Source organism: Lepus europaeus, chromosome 17, assembly GCF_033115175.1.
Source record: "Lepus europaeus isolate LE1 chromosome 17, mLepTim1.pri, whole genome shotgun sequence".
Lineage (NCBI taxonomy): Eukaryota > Metazoa > Chordata > Mammalia > Lagomorpha > Leporidae > Lepus > Lepus europaeus.
In genome coordinates, this window is record NC_084843.1 from 57,654,019 (window position 1) to 57,671,391 (window position 17,373).

Consider the following 17,373-nt stretch of genomic DNA (forward strand, 5'->3'; position numbering starts at 1 on the left):
GATTTTAGGTACCCAATGCAAATTTTCTAAGACTATGTTATTACTTTAATGTGATGGATCTTAAATATCTAAATCTTAAAGATTTAGCCCCATGGAAAGAAGTATGTACACACATGGAAATATATTTTTAAAATCTGTAATAAAACTAAACATATAAAAGGGAACATTAAAACTAGAGCCAGTGGTCCTAGTTTTCTCCTCTGGTTTTGAAGCACAGATCTCACAATTCATGTATTCTTAAGAATTTCAGTATCAGGGACTCTAGTATTCTTAATATTAGAGTAACAGGAAACAATCGCATGAAAAATAAGTAAGACTTGAAAATTCTTGTCACATTAGCACGTTTCTTCAGAAAAGCGTTATCTATCTCTTTGGTTTGACTTTGCTAAGTGAAATGTTTGTTTGGAAATACACAATTTGCGATTTTTTTTTTGTTTAAAAAAATAAACTCCAAACAAAAGTTCTGAAAAACCTCTATTGTTTCAAAAACAAGTCATTGTTTCAAACATACAATATGCAAAAATGAGGTGTACAGGAAACATACCATTCCATAGGCCTGCTGTTGAACCCAGTTGATATAATCATTCCTTATGTCTATTAATTCTTGTACTTCATGTATATAAAATTTATCATACTGTATAATCTGCCCCGTTTTCTCATTTACCTATGGAAAAAAACACAAATATAATTAACATTAACTTTAGCACCTAAAACAGAAATTGAACTACATTTAAAAAGAAAAAAGCTTTAGAGATTTCTTAATTTTCTCCTATAAAAAATAATTACTGAGTGCCTACTATATGCAAAATGCTAGTTAAGTGCTATGGGAGCACAAAGATTTTTAAGATGTGATGTCCACAATTATTATCCCAAAATCCATTAGAAAAAAAATAAAGAAATGTCTTTATAACCACAATAAAACATGAGCTATGTAACATTAAAGTGTAGTACACAGAAACTAGAAACCATAAAGACTTCTGGTTGGGAAATGAGACCTAATTAACAATAATTATAGGTAATGCTTGTTAAGTGTTATTTTGTATCTGGTATCATTAGAATATACAAGGCAATATGTAGTCAAGATAGGAAAATGAAGAGGGTGTGATTACTAACCCAGGGATTATTTACTAATTACAAAGGTAACTAATAATTCTTTAGAGAGTACCACCTCATCTAAGTGATCAAATTAATTACCAATACTGGTACAATGAAATACTGTGATTGCACAAAAAAAAAATACAACAGGAAGTATAGACACCATTTTTGAAGAAAAAAGGTTTAGCCCTAGTTTAATCAAATAGCTTGATTTAAATTCAGTTCGCAGGAGAAATACAAGGAATAAAGAAACAAGCTGACATCACCATGAGGAAACAGACAAATCCTGGTTATGGCACATTTACAAGAATGAGCAAGATTCTTTTAGAAAGTCAAGATAATGAGGATAAAAAGGTGGGAGTTATTCTAAATTAAAAGAGCCAAGAGGAATTCTGGTGCTAGAAATGGTAGAATACTTTCTACAACAATAATCATAAACTCTGTATCACATATTTGAAAAAACTGCTATTTACAAACATTGAGATCAACCCAAAGTAGTGAAACAAGAATGGTTACAATTTTTTAAACAAGGAAAGCATATGTGAGGTCCACATTTTTTCCCATCAAGGGTTGGTCGGGGGGGAAGAACCACAGAAAGTACTCCAGAGGGTGAAGCTCCAAAATGTTTGTGAAAGTTCCCCTTACATCTTTGCACATGAGATTTGGTTAAAAAGTAAATTTCAAAAACCCAACAAATCAAAATAGAGCAGGTGGGAGGCTATTATTAGAGCTCAGGACAAGCATTTCCATAGGAAAAATGGCACAATACATAATGATAAAAGGATTTATTTACCAATCCCAAAAAACTGAACTTCAAAATACATAAGAAGCTCATAAGCCACTATGATAGTTGGAGATTTTAGTACTCCTCTCTCAACTGATTCAACCAATTTAAACTTACTGCCAAAGAACACTTAACTAAGTAACTACACATGGCATATTCATTAAGAGAGCCCACATTCTGGTCTTAATAAACACATTTATTTATACATAATTAAAAGAAATTTTAGCTTAAAGGAAATAAAAGTATACAAAATATATTCTATCAACAATGGAATTAAAAACAGAAAGATATTTGCAAAATCCTAGAACATTTTCAATTAAATAAAAATACTTCTAAAATACTCAAAACTTCTTAAATTAACCAGAAAGCTAAAGTCACAAAATAACCAGGCAGCCTGAACACTAAGGATAAACAGTTTCTTTTATTTGTTTTTTTAAGACTGATTTATTTATTTGAATGGCAGAGTTACTGGTGGTGGTGGGGGGGGTCTTCCATCTGCTGGTTTGCTCCCCAAATGGCAGTGAAGGCCAGAACTGAGCTGATCCAAAGCCAGGAGCCAGGAGCTTCTTCTGGGTCCCCCACATGGGTGCAGGGGCCCAACGACTTGGGCCATCTTCTGCTTTCCCAGGCCATAGCAGAGATTTGGATTCGAAGTGGAACAGCTGGGACTCAAACCGGTGCGCATATGGGATGCCAATGCTGCAGGCCACTGCTTTACTCGCTGTGCCACAGCTCCAGCCCCAGGCTAGAAAGTTCCTAAAAAGCAACAGGATGGGGGTTGGCACTGTGGCATAGCAGGTAAAGCCACCATCTGCAGTGCCAGCCACTGCAGCATTTGGGGAGTGAACCAGCGGATGGAACATTTCTCTCTCTCTGCCTCCACCTCTCTGTAACTGCCTTCCAAATTAAGGAAAAAAAAAAAAAATGGGTGGGGGTGGGGAACAGGATGTCAGAACAGTCCACCATGGCAGAGTAAAAGGAAAATACTAGTCATACAAGAAGAATCAGTGAAAATTTTAAGGCAGAGTGTAGGGCAACTGGAGAGCACAGAAGCCCTGGGAGTCCCAGGCAATCTGCAGGCAGACTCTTTCAATAGACCTCCATCTACTGGGTGCCCACATACAGCAAAAGCCGTAAGTCGCTAGAGAAAGGGAAGCAAACCCCATGCCTTATTGTAGGAGTATGAATTACTCCCTGGAAGAAAGAGGGGCAAGAATTGTCCCAGGATTCAGAATCTTGTATCACTAAGACTAGAGGCTACCTATTGCTGGAGATGGCAGCAATGGCAGGAGGAGCAAACAAACTTGTGCAGAAGACACAAAAGGATCCAAAGCAGAGTTTGGCTGCCACAGGCAAGAGGGGCGTGAACTCTGAGAAAGTCCTATCCTGAGGTCCAGGCACACATAATCTACCAAAGACCAAGGCTACACTATAAAACAAATATTTTCTGGAGCTGGCATTGTGGCCTAGCAAGTAAAACCAGCATCCCACATGGATGCTGATTTGAGTTCCAGCTGTTCCACTTCCAATCTAGATTCATACTAATGTACCTGGGAAAGCAGTGGAAGATGGCCCAAGTGCTTGGGCCCCTGCACCCACATGGGAGACCTGGAAGAAGCTCCTGGTTCCTGGCTTCAGTCTGGTCTATTCCTAACCATTGCAGCCATTTGAGAGCGAACTAGTGAACGTTAGATAAATCTCTCTCCCTCTCTCTCTCTTTCTTTCTCCCACCTCCCCCACCGTGTCTTTCAAATAAAAAATTTTTTTAAAAGAACTTTTTCTGTCCCCTCCACTCTACTGACTTTGGAAGTACTGAGTGGACAAGCAACATCAATTTACCACAAATGGCAAGACTATACAGAGAAACCCCTCCTTGAAGCATGCATACAGAGTGGGGCATAAACACAGAAAAATCCTTTGACAATTCATTTCCACCCAAAGCATGAGGTAACATTAGAGCAATCTGAGGTCTGTCTAGACTGACTTTTATGTCCATCTCCATACAAATTACCAGACAGAAGACGTGTATTCACTGATAGGCTTTAAACCTGTAGCTTCCGCTATTTTACAGCCAATCAAAAATTACAATACTTATCAAAAAACAAATAAGCAAAATAAAACAAGTAAACAAAACCAAAAACAGATTCAAAGCAATAAATAGAGCCATATTCAAATAAGACCTAGTTGTTCCAGCTAAAGTATAGGAGCAATAAGAATATATTTTGAACTAGAGTAAAAACACACCAAAACTTGTGGAAAAGCAGAGCTTGGACACACATAGTGTGAAATGATTATAGAAATAAAGGGCGTAGGGGCTGATGTGGCACAGTGGGTTAAGTCACCATTTTCAAAACTGGCATCGCATATCAGCGTTGTCAGTCCCAGCTGCTCTGCTTCCAATCCAGCTTTCTCTAATGCACCTAAGTAAGGCAGATGATACCCCCAACCATTTAGGCATCTGCCACTAACGTGGGAGACCAGGATGGAGTTCTTGGCTCCTGGCTTTAGCCTGGTCTATACCTGGTTGTTGCAGCCATTTAGAGAGTAAACTAGTAAATGGATGAACTCTTTCTCCTCCCTGTCACTCTACCTTTTGAAAAGTAATTACAGGCCAGCGCCATGGCTCACTTGGCTAATTCTCCTTCTGCAGCGCCAGCACCCTGGATTCTAGTTCTGGTTGGGGCACTGGATTCTGTCCCAGTTGCTCCTCTTCCAGTCCAGCTCTCTACTATGGCCCGGGAAGGCAGTGGAGGATGGCCCAAGTGCTTGGGCCCTGCACCCGCATGGGAGACCAGGAGGAAGCACCTGGCTCCTGGCTTTGGATCGGTGGATCGCGTCGGCAGTAGCAGTCATTTGGGGGGTGAACCAACAGAAAAGAAAAGACCTTTCTCTCTGTCTGTATCTCACTGTCTAACTCTGCCTGTCAAAAAAAAAAAAAAAAAGTAATTACAGGGAAGAGCAGCAATCAATCAAAGAAAAAAAACCAGAACATACAGAAAAATATGAGTTTTTGGATGAGATTAATAAAACTGATAAACTTCTAGCTGAACAGACCAGGAAACAAAACTACAAATTAACCACCATCAGATATGAAACAAGCAACAACACAATGGTACCTTATCAAAATTGATTCAAAAGAAAATGGAAACCTTATATAATCATTTTTAAAATTTAATATGAAGATTAAAATTTTCATGAAAGAACACTCCAAGGCCAACATGAGCTCATTCAGGAACTTTACTGAACATTTAAACATGAAATATCAATTCTAAGCTCTTTAGAAAATAAGGAAATAGGAAGCATTTCCTAATTCATTTTTTGAAACCAGAATAACTTTGGTACCAGAAGCTGACATCAATATTAAAAATGAAATAAAAATCAGTATCACTCATGACAGACAATATTTCAAGAAAAAAAAGCAGAAACAATCATTTATCTCAAGAGATGGGGAAAGAACATCAGACAAAATTCAACACCATTCATAATAAACACTTTCCAAACCAGGAATCGAAGGGGACTTCTTTTAATGGATAAATACCATCTAGAAAGAAAAAGGAGGAAGAAAAAAAAAAAAACTTGGGGAGGCTTAGATTGAGTTCCCAGCTGCCAACTTCAGCCTAGCCTGGTCCTGGCTACTTCAGGCACATTAAAAAGAAGTAAACCAGCAAAAGGGAGCTTGCACAGTCTCTCTCCAATAAGTGGAAAAAAAAAAAAAAAAGCTTTTAAAAACCCTCATAGATATTATCATACTTAACTAGTAAAATAGTGAATACTGGGGCCAGAGTTGTGTTGCAGTGGGTTAAGCTGCCTGCAATGCCAATATTCCCCATATGAGCACGACATCCAATCCAGCTTCCTGCTAATGTGCCTGGGAAAGCAATCGAAGATGGCCCAAGTGCTTAGACCTCTGCGCCCACATGTGAGACCCAATGGAGTTCAGGGCTCCTGGTTTCAACATGGTCAGCACCAGCTGTTGCAGCCATTAGAGGATTGAACCAATGGATGAAGGATTTCTCTAACTCTGCCTTCCAAATAAATACATTAAAAATAGTAAATGCTTTTTTAAAAACACCAGGAAGTAGGCAAGGATAACCACCATAACCATGTATATTTAGCACTGTACTGGAACTCTTAGTTAATAAAATTCAGCAAGAAAACAATAACTTTGCATTTATTAAAAATTCAAATGAATCTTTAAGAGATCGGAACTAATGATTTATCAAGACCACAAGGAATGGGGCTGGCAGTATGGCATAGCAAGTAAAGCCGCTGCCTACAGGGCCAGCATCCCATGTGGGCGCCAGTTTGAGTCCTGGCTACTCCACGTCCAATCTAGCTTTCTGCTGTGGCCTGGGAAAGCAGCAGAAGATGGCCCAAGCCCTTGGGCCCCTGTACCCATGTGGGAGACCCGGAGGAAGCTCCTGGCTCCTGGCTTTGGATTGATGTAGCTCCAGCTGCTGCAGCCAAATGGGGAGTGAACCAGCAGATGGGAGACCTCTCTGCCTCTCCTTCTCTCTCTGTGTAATTCTTTCAAATAAATAAATAAACCTTAAAAAAAAAAAAAAAAAGGCCACGGGGAAAAAAGATCAAATGATCAAAATTTAACTGGATTTTTCTTTATCAGCAAAAATAACTGGCAATAAAAATTTTAAAATTATCATTTGTAATGCATCAAAAAACAAAACATTTAGGAATAAACTAACTTTTTTTTTTTTAGGAGTCGGGAGGCAGAGAGAAATAAAGAAACTGAGGATTCCCATCCACTAGTTTACTCCTCAAAAACCAGTAATAGCCAGGACTGGGCCAGACTGAAGCCAATAACTGGAAACTCAATCCAGGCCAACCACATAGGTGGCAGGGACCCAATTACTTGAACAATCACTTCTGCCTCCTAGGGTATACATTAGCAGTAAACTAGAATTGAAAGTGCAGCCAGAACTCAAACCCAGGCACTCCAGTATGGTATGTGGGTATTCTAATCAGCATCTTAACAATGATGCCAAATGCCTGCTTTAGAAACAAATTTTTAAAAAGATGTCTGAAAACTATAAAATGCTGAGAGAAAATAAAAAAGTCTAAATAAATGAAGAAATATGTTTATAGATTGTAAAACAGAGTAAGATTCAACAAATGCAATTAAACCAAATTTTGACCACATTCTAGTTTTTAAAAAGCAATGATATAAAAATATTTTTGATATTTAAACATGCCTGGATAGCTAGAGGATACTGAAGAGCTGTAGTTAACTTCTTTAAGAGACATAATGGGACTGATGTTATCTAGAAAAATGCTTATATATGTCTATGTGTATAGCATGTTGACAATGTTAAATTGACAATGAAGGTGTACAGGTGTTTATTATATCTGTTTCTCTAAGACTGAAGATATCATAAATAAAAATTTAAGAGGGATGTAAATGCAAAATGTTTTAAAAAAAAAGGTTTGAGGAAGAATATTCTAGTCAGAAAGAAGAGCATGAGGTAAAGGAAACAAAATATGTATATACTTGTCCCAGCTAAAATTGCTGGTCCAAGGAGAATGAGAGGCACATGGAACAAAAATGGACCCAAGATGCAGCTTGAAGCTAAGCCACACACAAACCCTGTGAAGGTCAGCCAACCTCAATTAAGCCTCCGGCTGAACAGAACCAACTCTAGAGGAAATGAGAATAAATGCATATTACTGTATGCCAGTAAGTTTTGGCATGTTTTCTTGTAGACCACTACTGTGACAAGAGTGGATACATGGAGAAATCGCTTTTGATTTCAGAATTAACAAGTGATGGTATATTTATTAAAATTATTCTGCACATCATTAAGAATGAACAGAAAAGCTAACAGTGGGAAAATGAACCATGATATAGCTAAAATATTCAAGATTCTATATAATAACAAAAAATGCAGAGCTAAATAGATGTGGAAAACAAATACTGCAAGACAACTTCCGTATCTTAAGTCTGGGTAACAACATAGAATGTTGAAGACTACAAGCACACACAGACACAGGGAAAAACCAACAATCTTCATGAGGTGGGAGGAGTTGGGAGGGATTAGAAATTTGGTATTAAACCTTTTTTAAAGTAATTGTAGAACTGTATCAAGTAGATGAAGAGAAAGGTTTACCACAAGACATTAATTGTAATCATTAAAGGAGCCAGCTAAATATATGGCAATAAGTAAGGGAACAAGTAAAAAGTAAAACAAAAGGATACGAGGGCAGATACTAGAGAAATGTGCTTAGAAGACCATAAACCATCAAAGAAACTGAACAAAAATAGTTAAGTTTCCTATGAAGAGTAACAAAAATAGCTGTTTAAAGCATTTTTTTAAACTATTACATACACACTAAACAAACTAAGCAGTATCTGAAAGGGAACAAAAGACATCATTCCGAAGAGGTATAATCTAACCAAACACTGGTATCCAAACAGGTGCTCAATATATATGAGATGGATGGACAAATAAAAGGTCTAAGAGATATACAGGTTGTCTTCTAATGACACTTTAAAAGAAAAACAAAAAAACATTAATTTTTTGTTTGCAAGTCAGAGTTATATATAGAGAGAGATCATCCATTGACCGGGTCACTTCCCAAATGGCCACAACAGTCAAAGCTGGGGCAGGCCAAAGCCAGGAGCCAGAAGCTTCCTCCCACATGGGTGCAGGGGCCCAAGCACTTGGGCCATCTTCGACTGCTTTCCCAGGCACATTATCAGGGAGCTGGATTGGAAGCGGAGCAACCAAGACTCGAATCAGCGCCTATACAGGATGTGCTGTAGATGGTAGCTTAACCCTCTACACCACAGCACTGGCCCCCTAATGATACTTTAAAACTAGTAATTCATAACTCTCCTATTTTTAGAGGAATGTATTATAATACACAGTGGTTATTAATTTTCAGTAAAATGATAGCTTATAATTTCCAGGGTTTTCGAACTTTTGCTCCAAAATATCCCTAAAGGAAAAGAGAATACACATTTATCACCATCATCTACTTTGTTCCACTGGAGTTAGAAAGGGTGCATATCAAGATGGCATTTCACTGAAATGCTGAGATTGCTTTAAAATTCACTTTGATTTTATGTCTAATAATAGCTATCATTACAGATTAGGCCTTATGAACATTATCTCATTTAAACAATCCTATGAAATAGATACTTTACCATCATAGACAGATGACTGTATTAAGGCTTAGAGTTCCAGAAAGTTAACCAAGGTCACACAGATAGCAGATCCAGAAATCTAAAACAGGACATTCTAATATAGCAGGCATTCTTAATTCACTAGGACTCTTAAGTCTACTACTAAAATGTTTATATCTTTAAATAGATGTGTATATACACACACAGAAAATGCCCATCTTTTCTCTTTCATTAATATGTTTGAAAAGCTTTCACCCTGTGATTTTTTTTTTTTTTTTAAGATTTATTTATTTGAAAGGCAGAGTTACAGAGAGGCAGAGGCCAGGGGTGGGGGTGGGAGGGTCTTCCATCTGCTGGTTCACTCCCCAGATGGCTGCAATGGATCCAAAGCCAGGAGCCAGGAGCTTCTTCCAGGTGCAGGGGCCCAAACACTTGGGCCATCTTCTACTGCTTTCCCAGGACACATCAGAGAGCTGGATTGGAAGTGGAACAGCCAGGACTCAAGCCACTGCCCATATGGGAGGCAGCTAGGCCACAGCACAGGCCCTGTGTGGTTTACTCTTATGAGGGCAAGAAATAGTTTAAAAGTATACTTTTAACAACACCGCTTATGTTTTCAAAGTTTAAACTTTTAATCCTTCTATTTCTTTTCTGTTCTTCATTTGAAATGCAGATTGACAAAGATATAAACAGAAACCAGTGAACTATCCTCTGGTTCATTTCCCAATTGGCTGCAATTGCCAGGGCTGGGACAGACCAAAGCCAGAAACCCAGAACTATCCAGGTCTCCCACATGGGTGGCATGACCCCAAGCATTTGGGCCATATTTATCTGCTTTCCCTGGTGCATTCACAGGGAGCTGGATCAACAACAGAGCAGCCACGACCCAAACTAGCACTCCGATAGGTGTTGCCAAATATCAGTGACACAAGCAGTGGTTTAACCTGCTGTGTCAACAAGGGCCCCAATCCCTCCATTTATTGACAAAAGCTCTTTGAGAGCTTCCCATACCTCCCCACTCTGCTTCCATTCCTCCCCACCAGCCACTGTTTTCATTTCTATCTGTGGCCAGGGTCTTCATATGTGAGAAACAACCCAGAGTCAAACTGCTGCTACTAAATTTCAGACAAAGCAAAGATATTGAGTTACTGTTTTTTTTTTAAAGATTTATGTATTTATTTGAAAAGCAGAGTTACAGAGACAGAAAAAGAGAGAAAGAGAGACCTCCCATCCACTGGTTCACTTTCCAGATGGTTGCAATGGCTGGAGCTGGGCAGATCAGAAGCCAGAAACTTCTTCTGGGTCTCCCATAGGCATACAGGGGCCTAAGCACTTTGGCCATCCTTCACTGCTTTCCCAGGTGCATTAGCAGGGAGCTGGACTGGAAGTGGAATAGTCGGGACTTGAATAGGCACCCATATGGGATGTCGGCGTCACAGGCAGCAGCTTTACTCACTGTGCCATCTGCTGGCCTGGTTTATAAACCTGGCCATATATATATGGAGATCAAAATCTTCATCCTTGGGGCCAGCGTTCTGGTGAGCGTGTAGGACCACCACTTAATGACACTGGCATCCCTTATGGGAGCTGGTTGGAGATCTGGCTGCTCCACTTTTGATCAAGTTCCCCACTAACAGTCTGGGAAAAGCAGCTCAAGATGGCCCAAGTTGCTTGGGCCCCTTCCGCTCACATGGGAGATTCAGATGAAGCTCCTGTCTCTGGCTTTGACCTGGCCAAGCCCCAGCTGCTGCAGCCATCTGGAGAGTGAAACAGCAGATAGAAGATCTCTTTCTTTCAAAATACATAAATCTTCAAGGGGTCAGCAGATAGCCACACGCAAGCTATATATTACCTACTATTATAAATACAATTTTATTGGAAAGCAACCATATCCATTCATTTTCAGACTGCTAACAGAAGAGGTGAGAGTAGCTGCAACAGAAACTGGATGGCCCACAAAGAATAAAACATTTATTATCTAGCTCTTTACAGAAAAAGTTGTAATCCATTACCCTAAAGTCTTTAGCTTTATACTTTACTCAACTGAAATCATCTGCCAAAATTTTTCTATTAAAAAATAAAATATATAGGTGGACCAACTAACTTAGCAGATAAGTCACCAGTTGGGATGCTCTTGTTCCACACAGGGAGTGCCTGGCTCCAGCTCTTGATACTAGCTTCTAGCTAATGCAGACCCCAGGAGGTAGCAGCAATGGTTCAAGGAGCGGGATTCCTAGCACCCACATGAGAGATGGGAATTGAGTTCTCAGCTCCCTGCTTTGGACTCCCAGGCTGTGTGGGCTATTGGAGAATGAATCAGCAAATGGATGCTCTCCCTGTCTCATGCTCTCTGTCAAATGAATACATTAAAATTTCAAAAAGGAAGGCCGGCGCCGTGGCTTAACAGGCTAATCCTCTGCCTTGCGGCGCCGGCACACCAGGTTCTAGTCCCGGTCGGGGCACCGATCCTGTCCCGGTTGCCCCTCTTCCAGGCCAGCTCTCTGCTGTGGCCAGGGAGTGCAGTGGAGGATGGCCTAAGTGCTTGGGCCCTGCACCCCATGGGAGACCAGGAGAAGCACCTGGCTCCTGCCATCGGATCAGCGTGGTGCACCGGCCGCAGCGCGCCTACCGCGGCGGCCACTGAAGGTGAACCAACGGCAAAAGGAAGACCTTTCTCTCTGTCTCCCTCTGCTGTCCACTCTGCCTGTCAAAAATTTAAAAAAAAAATTTTTTTTCAAAAAGGAAATATGAATAATTATGCAAAATCTACTTCTCATCTACAGTATTTACATTTATAAACATGTGCACTAATTTTTAACCACAATCATTCTAAAATTTAGTGAGTCATATATAAGATGATTTACTTGTCACTGCTTTCTTTAATGTTTTAAATTTTAAACAGTAAATTGGTTTTCTTCCCCCCAAAACATCCATTACTTGCAGCTGGTAAACTTGCAGATACGATATATAAGTTTTTAGATAAAAAGGTTAATATGTTAGAATAAAAATCAGCTATTCAGAAACCTGGTTTGGTTCAAAAACAAATTTCAGTTAAACCTTACGTGAAACTACAGTTGATTAGTCAATTCACTCACAATGATCTAATAATCGAAGAATATTAGTGAACTCTAATTTTAAAAGAAGGAAATTAGACACTGGACAGAAGACTGATCCAGAAGACCTGCATACAAATTTATATTAAAAATCAAGAATTATAAATATATGAAATGATATTTGCATAGTATGAAGGATTCAGCAAGACATGATTACCTCCAGTTAGTTTCCTCAATCCTTCAAAGTTAGCACTGTATGTTTTCCATAATCTAGCACCTTATATCATAAATATTTATTTACCTGTATATATACAATCCTTCTATATTATCAGTTCAACAAGAGCAGAAATCACATCTCTTCAATATTATTGCATGCCTAATATCTAACATGATAACCATACGGTAGGCACTCAATAAATATTTGCAAAAATTTAAAAAATTACATAGTTCAAAACAATCTATAAATTCAATAGAATTGCTTATAATTTACCAAAGTTTATGTAAGTTTGACCATAACACTCATTTTACATTTTTATTACAGTTTTAGTATTTCTCATCTGTAAGTTCAAGGGTGGGAGAATAAATGTGTATCTCATGTATTTGGTTTATTTAAAGATTCCTTGTCAAAAAAAAAAAAAAAAGCTTGAAAATCACTGATTTATAAGATCATCATAATGTAAAGCATCTAGGCTGGACAGACCAAATAAGGTTTTTCATTTGGCATATATATCTCTACAAGATTCTGTGTAAAAATATAGGAACTACTAAGTAACCCAATTACTTGCCAGTAAACTCATATCTGATAATAAGTTATCCATTCCTGACAGTAGGTACCAAAGGTATTTTTCTTATTAAGCCATTTGGAGCCCTGGAAATGATTTTTAATTCACAAGTTTTCCAAAGGACATGACATATGGGAGGAACAAGTGTAACACATCCTGAAATGAACAGGAAACACAAAATCCAGTTCTCTAGTTTGTAATCCTGCTCCAGGGTTAGGTTGAGAAAGGAACTGAAGAAAATTTCCCCAAATTCTTAATCACGGAGCAGAGAGAAGGAATACATACAGTTGTCAGAATATAAAGTATCTTTGAAAAAAATAAGTTTCTGATAAGTAACTTGGGTTTCTCTAAAGATGAAAATGAATCATCCCTGATAATTAATATTCACAGGTATCTATCTATGGTAGAACAAAATGAAGCAAGTTTTCTTCAAAGCAAGAAATAAAAGAAAAATAAACTAACTGCACTGAGGACTCCTAGAAAAATATACTTAAGAAATTCACACCTATATTATCCTGCTTTCAAGTATTCTTTTCGGACAACTTCAAACAAGAACCTAGTTGCTGAAGTGTGTGACAATAAATCGGGTCAAAAGTAGTTGCTTTCCATTCAAGTGATGGTGGTGTTAATAACAAAATCATTATCTTTTGAATACATAATAACATGCATATTTAGAAAAGAAAAAATAAACATAATAACCTGGATATTAGTAAATACAAACTATATATACACTGGGAAACTGTCAGGGCCAGTATTTTAAACCTTACAGAAAATTCTTCACTTGTTTATGTGATAAACTAAAATCACACTGGCAGCCAGTGTTGTGCTATAGCTGGTGTAGTAGGTAAAGCCGCTGCCTGCAATACCAGCATCCCAGAATGGAACTGGTTTGAGTCTTGGCTGCTCCACTTCCAATCCAGTTCCTTGCTAATGTGCTTAAGAATGCCGAGCCACCCATGTGACGGACCCAGAAGAAGCTCATGGCTCCTGGCTTCAGCCTGGCCGGGTCCCAGCCATTGTGGCCATCTGTGGAGTGAACCAGTGGATGGAAGGTAACTCTCCCTCTCTCGCTGTATCTCCCTCTCTTGCTGTAACTGATTTTAAATAAACAAATCTTTAAAAAAAAAAAAAAGTAAAATAAAATCACACTGACCTACAGTAGCACAGACGGGATTATAACATGGTCTTTCAATTCCTACTCTATGACTCATAACATAATACTATCTGGAACCTACAGTATGAATCTCCAGATCTAGAAGCACAACATAAAAGTAAATTCCCTTCTAAACATATTATATTACTGCATCTGCTAATGGAGAACATTAAAAAGAGCAGGGACTTTGGGAATAGACTCCTATTTGTATTTCAATTTTGCTACCTACTGGTTTATGACCTTTAATGTTGAGATGCATCTTTCCAATCTTTTAAAAGGGGCAAAATACCAAATATACAGGGTTAAGAAAGTTAAGAGTAATATGAATATGTCAAGTGCCCATATGAATTATGTACAAAGGAGGTTCTAATCCTGGTTATTGTTAGCAGGCAATAAACTTTACATCATTTTTCTTTCCCTTTCAACTAAGAAGTAGTTAGTATTATAGTATCTAGCATAGCTCCATCAAAAAAGTATTGGAGGAACTCTTCACTCTATTTTACAAAATGAAGTGTTACCTGGTTCTGGAATAAAAAATAAAGCTAATGGATATCTTTAAAATGAAATAAACAACAACAAAAAAGTCTCTAGAGATTGAAACCTGCATGGTTCTTTCTAATATAAAGTTCCTGAATTAGGCAGTTACTTCTCAAGTCCTGTCTATAGTTACAGAAGACAAAACACTCAATTTCCTTCCCTTTTTCTCTCCTTTCTGTTTCTTGGTTTATAAGAACAGATAAGGAAAAAAACCATATTTTTAAAGAGAGACTAAAGATAAACAGACAATGAAGACAGTGAAAAATTACTTGGGCATTGGTTATATCTGGAAAAGGATGTACATTGAAGTGGAAGGAAGGAATGCAAAAGAAAGAAATCTAATTACTCTCTCAGGTTCCAGGCAAAAGTTATGTAGAAAAGTACATATAAAGCCCATGAAGTTTAAAGTTTTTTTTCAATAACATAGACCCTGATTAACTGCAAAAAAATCTTGTTCTGGGGAAGAACAAACAGAAGAATGACTTGCTTTCCTAGGAAAAAAAAAGTCTAAAATCTCTTTAATTATAATAAGAAGAGAAATGAGTTATTTTTCTAGAAATCTTGGAAAAAAATTAAGTTCAAGAAGTACTTGGAAGAAAAAATACTCAGAAGCTTCACTAAAAGAAAAAAAAAAGGAAAAAAAATAGGTCCATAAGGGTTCTTTTTTTTTTTTTTTTTTTTAACTTATTTTTTTATTTTTGACAGGCAGAGTGGACAGTGAGAGAGAGACAGAGAGAAAGGTCTTCCTTTTTGCCGTTGGTTCACCCTCCAGTGGCCACCGCGGTAGGCGCGCTGCGGCCGGCGCACCGCGCTGATCCGATGGCAGGAGCCAGGTGCTTCTCCTGGTCTCCCATGGGGTGCAGGGCCCAAGCACTTGGGCCATCCTCCACTGCACTCCCTGGCCACAGCAGAGAGCTGGCCTGGAAGAGGGGCAACCGGGACAGGATCGGTGCCCCGACCGGGACTAGAACCCGGTGTGCTGGCGCCACAAGGCAGAGGATTAGCCTATTGAGCCGCGGCGCCGGCCAAGGGTTCTTTTTTTACAGAGGAAAGATAGAGAATAATTTCCTTTATTCCTTTATTGCTAACCTTCTTAGTATTAGGCAAGAAGGGTCTGAAAATGGAAAAATGCTGTTAAGGAAAGAAACAAAAGAGTAAAGGCTCATCAGGGTTTTCATGTCACTCTATTGGCTGGAAATATATGCTTCTCCCTTAGGTCATGTCTCAACTAAATAGCAACTCAAAAACACCAAATGGCATAACACATATATACCTACCAACTGTCAGGGATGACTCAAATCCATCTTTAAGGAAACAGCTGAGACTCTACATCTTCATATAACTCTGAACTGCTACAAGTATAAAGGGTACTATTTCTTACACTGGGAAGAAGGGCAGGAAAGAACAATAGGCAAATTAATGAATTACATATGGTTCCAATTTCAAATTAATCAGGTGCTTCAAATGAAAACTTCTACTTCAATTGAGGGATTAGTACCCAACAGTAAAAGAACATGAGTTTAAATGTTGATAATCACAAAGAGGGCCCAGTTTCTTTCATATGATAATCACCTATAACTAACTAAAATTACAACACTTCAACTAATGTTCTTCACAAGAAAATATAAGGAGAATTCGAATTCATTAGTATGCTATTGTTCTGCCCAGTTACAGACAAGTTATCTATAAATGCCTATCACAGTCAAGTAAGTGCAAAACTCTTTCAATGGAAAGCATAGATAACTTTTTCAAATTTCCATAATATGTTTTTGTGCCAATCTAAATCTATAAAATATTAATGTTAAAAATGAACATTATCAATCTGTTAGTAGGAATGGGGAAAGAGGAAAATAAAGGAACTATTGGACATACCCTATGTAATATTTCTAAAACCTTTAATGCGGTATGAAGAAAGCTGTTGAAAATTCTTCTTTCAGAAGGGGGAATGCCGATCTTGTAGAGTTTCAAAAGATGTACCACAACTTCCTTAAAAAGTTCTACTATCTTGAGGAATAGTGGAGGCTCAAGAACTGACCACCAGTTTTCTATTAAAGGGTAAACATGCAATAAAATTAATAAAAAAAAGTCACAATTTTCAAAACCACAGACTTTTCTTCTAAAATAGTGGTCCTTAACCCTCTGAAAATTCCAGGAAGATGTACATATTATTTTACATAACATTTCTAGGGTTTATAGACCTCCCCCCGACCAAGACAAAATTAAAGAACACTGTCTAAAACTTCTCAAAAGCAAAATTAAAGAATGAAAGTCCTACTGAATTCACATACTTGGTTTTATTGGATTACATTAAAAACTCATAAATATATCTGACGTTAAAACAGTTATTAGAATGTTTTAGAAATTAGAATTTTAATTTTTAAACACTTTAAACTTGTATTGCACTAATATATAATGATCTTTCCAAGTTTTATTTTCAATTTACGATAAAGTTGAAATATTGCAAAGCACCCCCCTTAAAATCCACATAATGCTGAAAATACAGAAGCTGAACAATGTGAATGAAGATCAACATGTCTACCCTTCCCCAATATTCCTTATTCCTAAGTACAAATACCACAATCCTATGAAGGAGACAGAAGAAATACAAAATCTTTAGAAATAAGGAAAGCAAACTCTTTCGACTCCCCTGCTTCACTGTTCTGCTACCAGATAATTCCCTCAGATTCTAGCATTGCTTCCCCTGCTCACTCTTAGCCTTAAAGTTCTTGTACTGATTTCATTTATTACATCGTACATCTCAGCTCCACATATATAACAACCTTTTAGTTTTTTTTAAAAAGAATGGAGTTAATTATAGCAAGCAAACT

General features: G+C 37.9%; 1 protein-coding gene across 3 annotated transcripts in view; it reads right to left on the minus strand.

The window, feature by feature from the left end:
• HERC4 (HECT and RLD domain containing E3 ubiquitin protein ligase 4) overlaps positions 1 to 17,373 on the minus strand; it is a 166,547-nt gene that overhangs the window by 39,352 nt on the left and 109,822 nt on the right. For all 3 annotated transcript variants that reach the window (XM_062214038.1, XM_062214036.1, XM_062214037.1), the window contains 2 exons: positions 16,418 to 16,590; positions 545 to 664 (listed from right to left, as the gene is read on the minus strand). In XM_062214038.1, the coding sequence (XP_062070022.1) occupies positions 545 to 664; positions 16,418 to 16,590 (293 nt within the window). The remainder of the gene's footprint in view (positions 1 to 544; positions 665 to 16,417; positions 16,591 to 17,373) is intronic.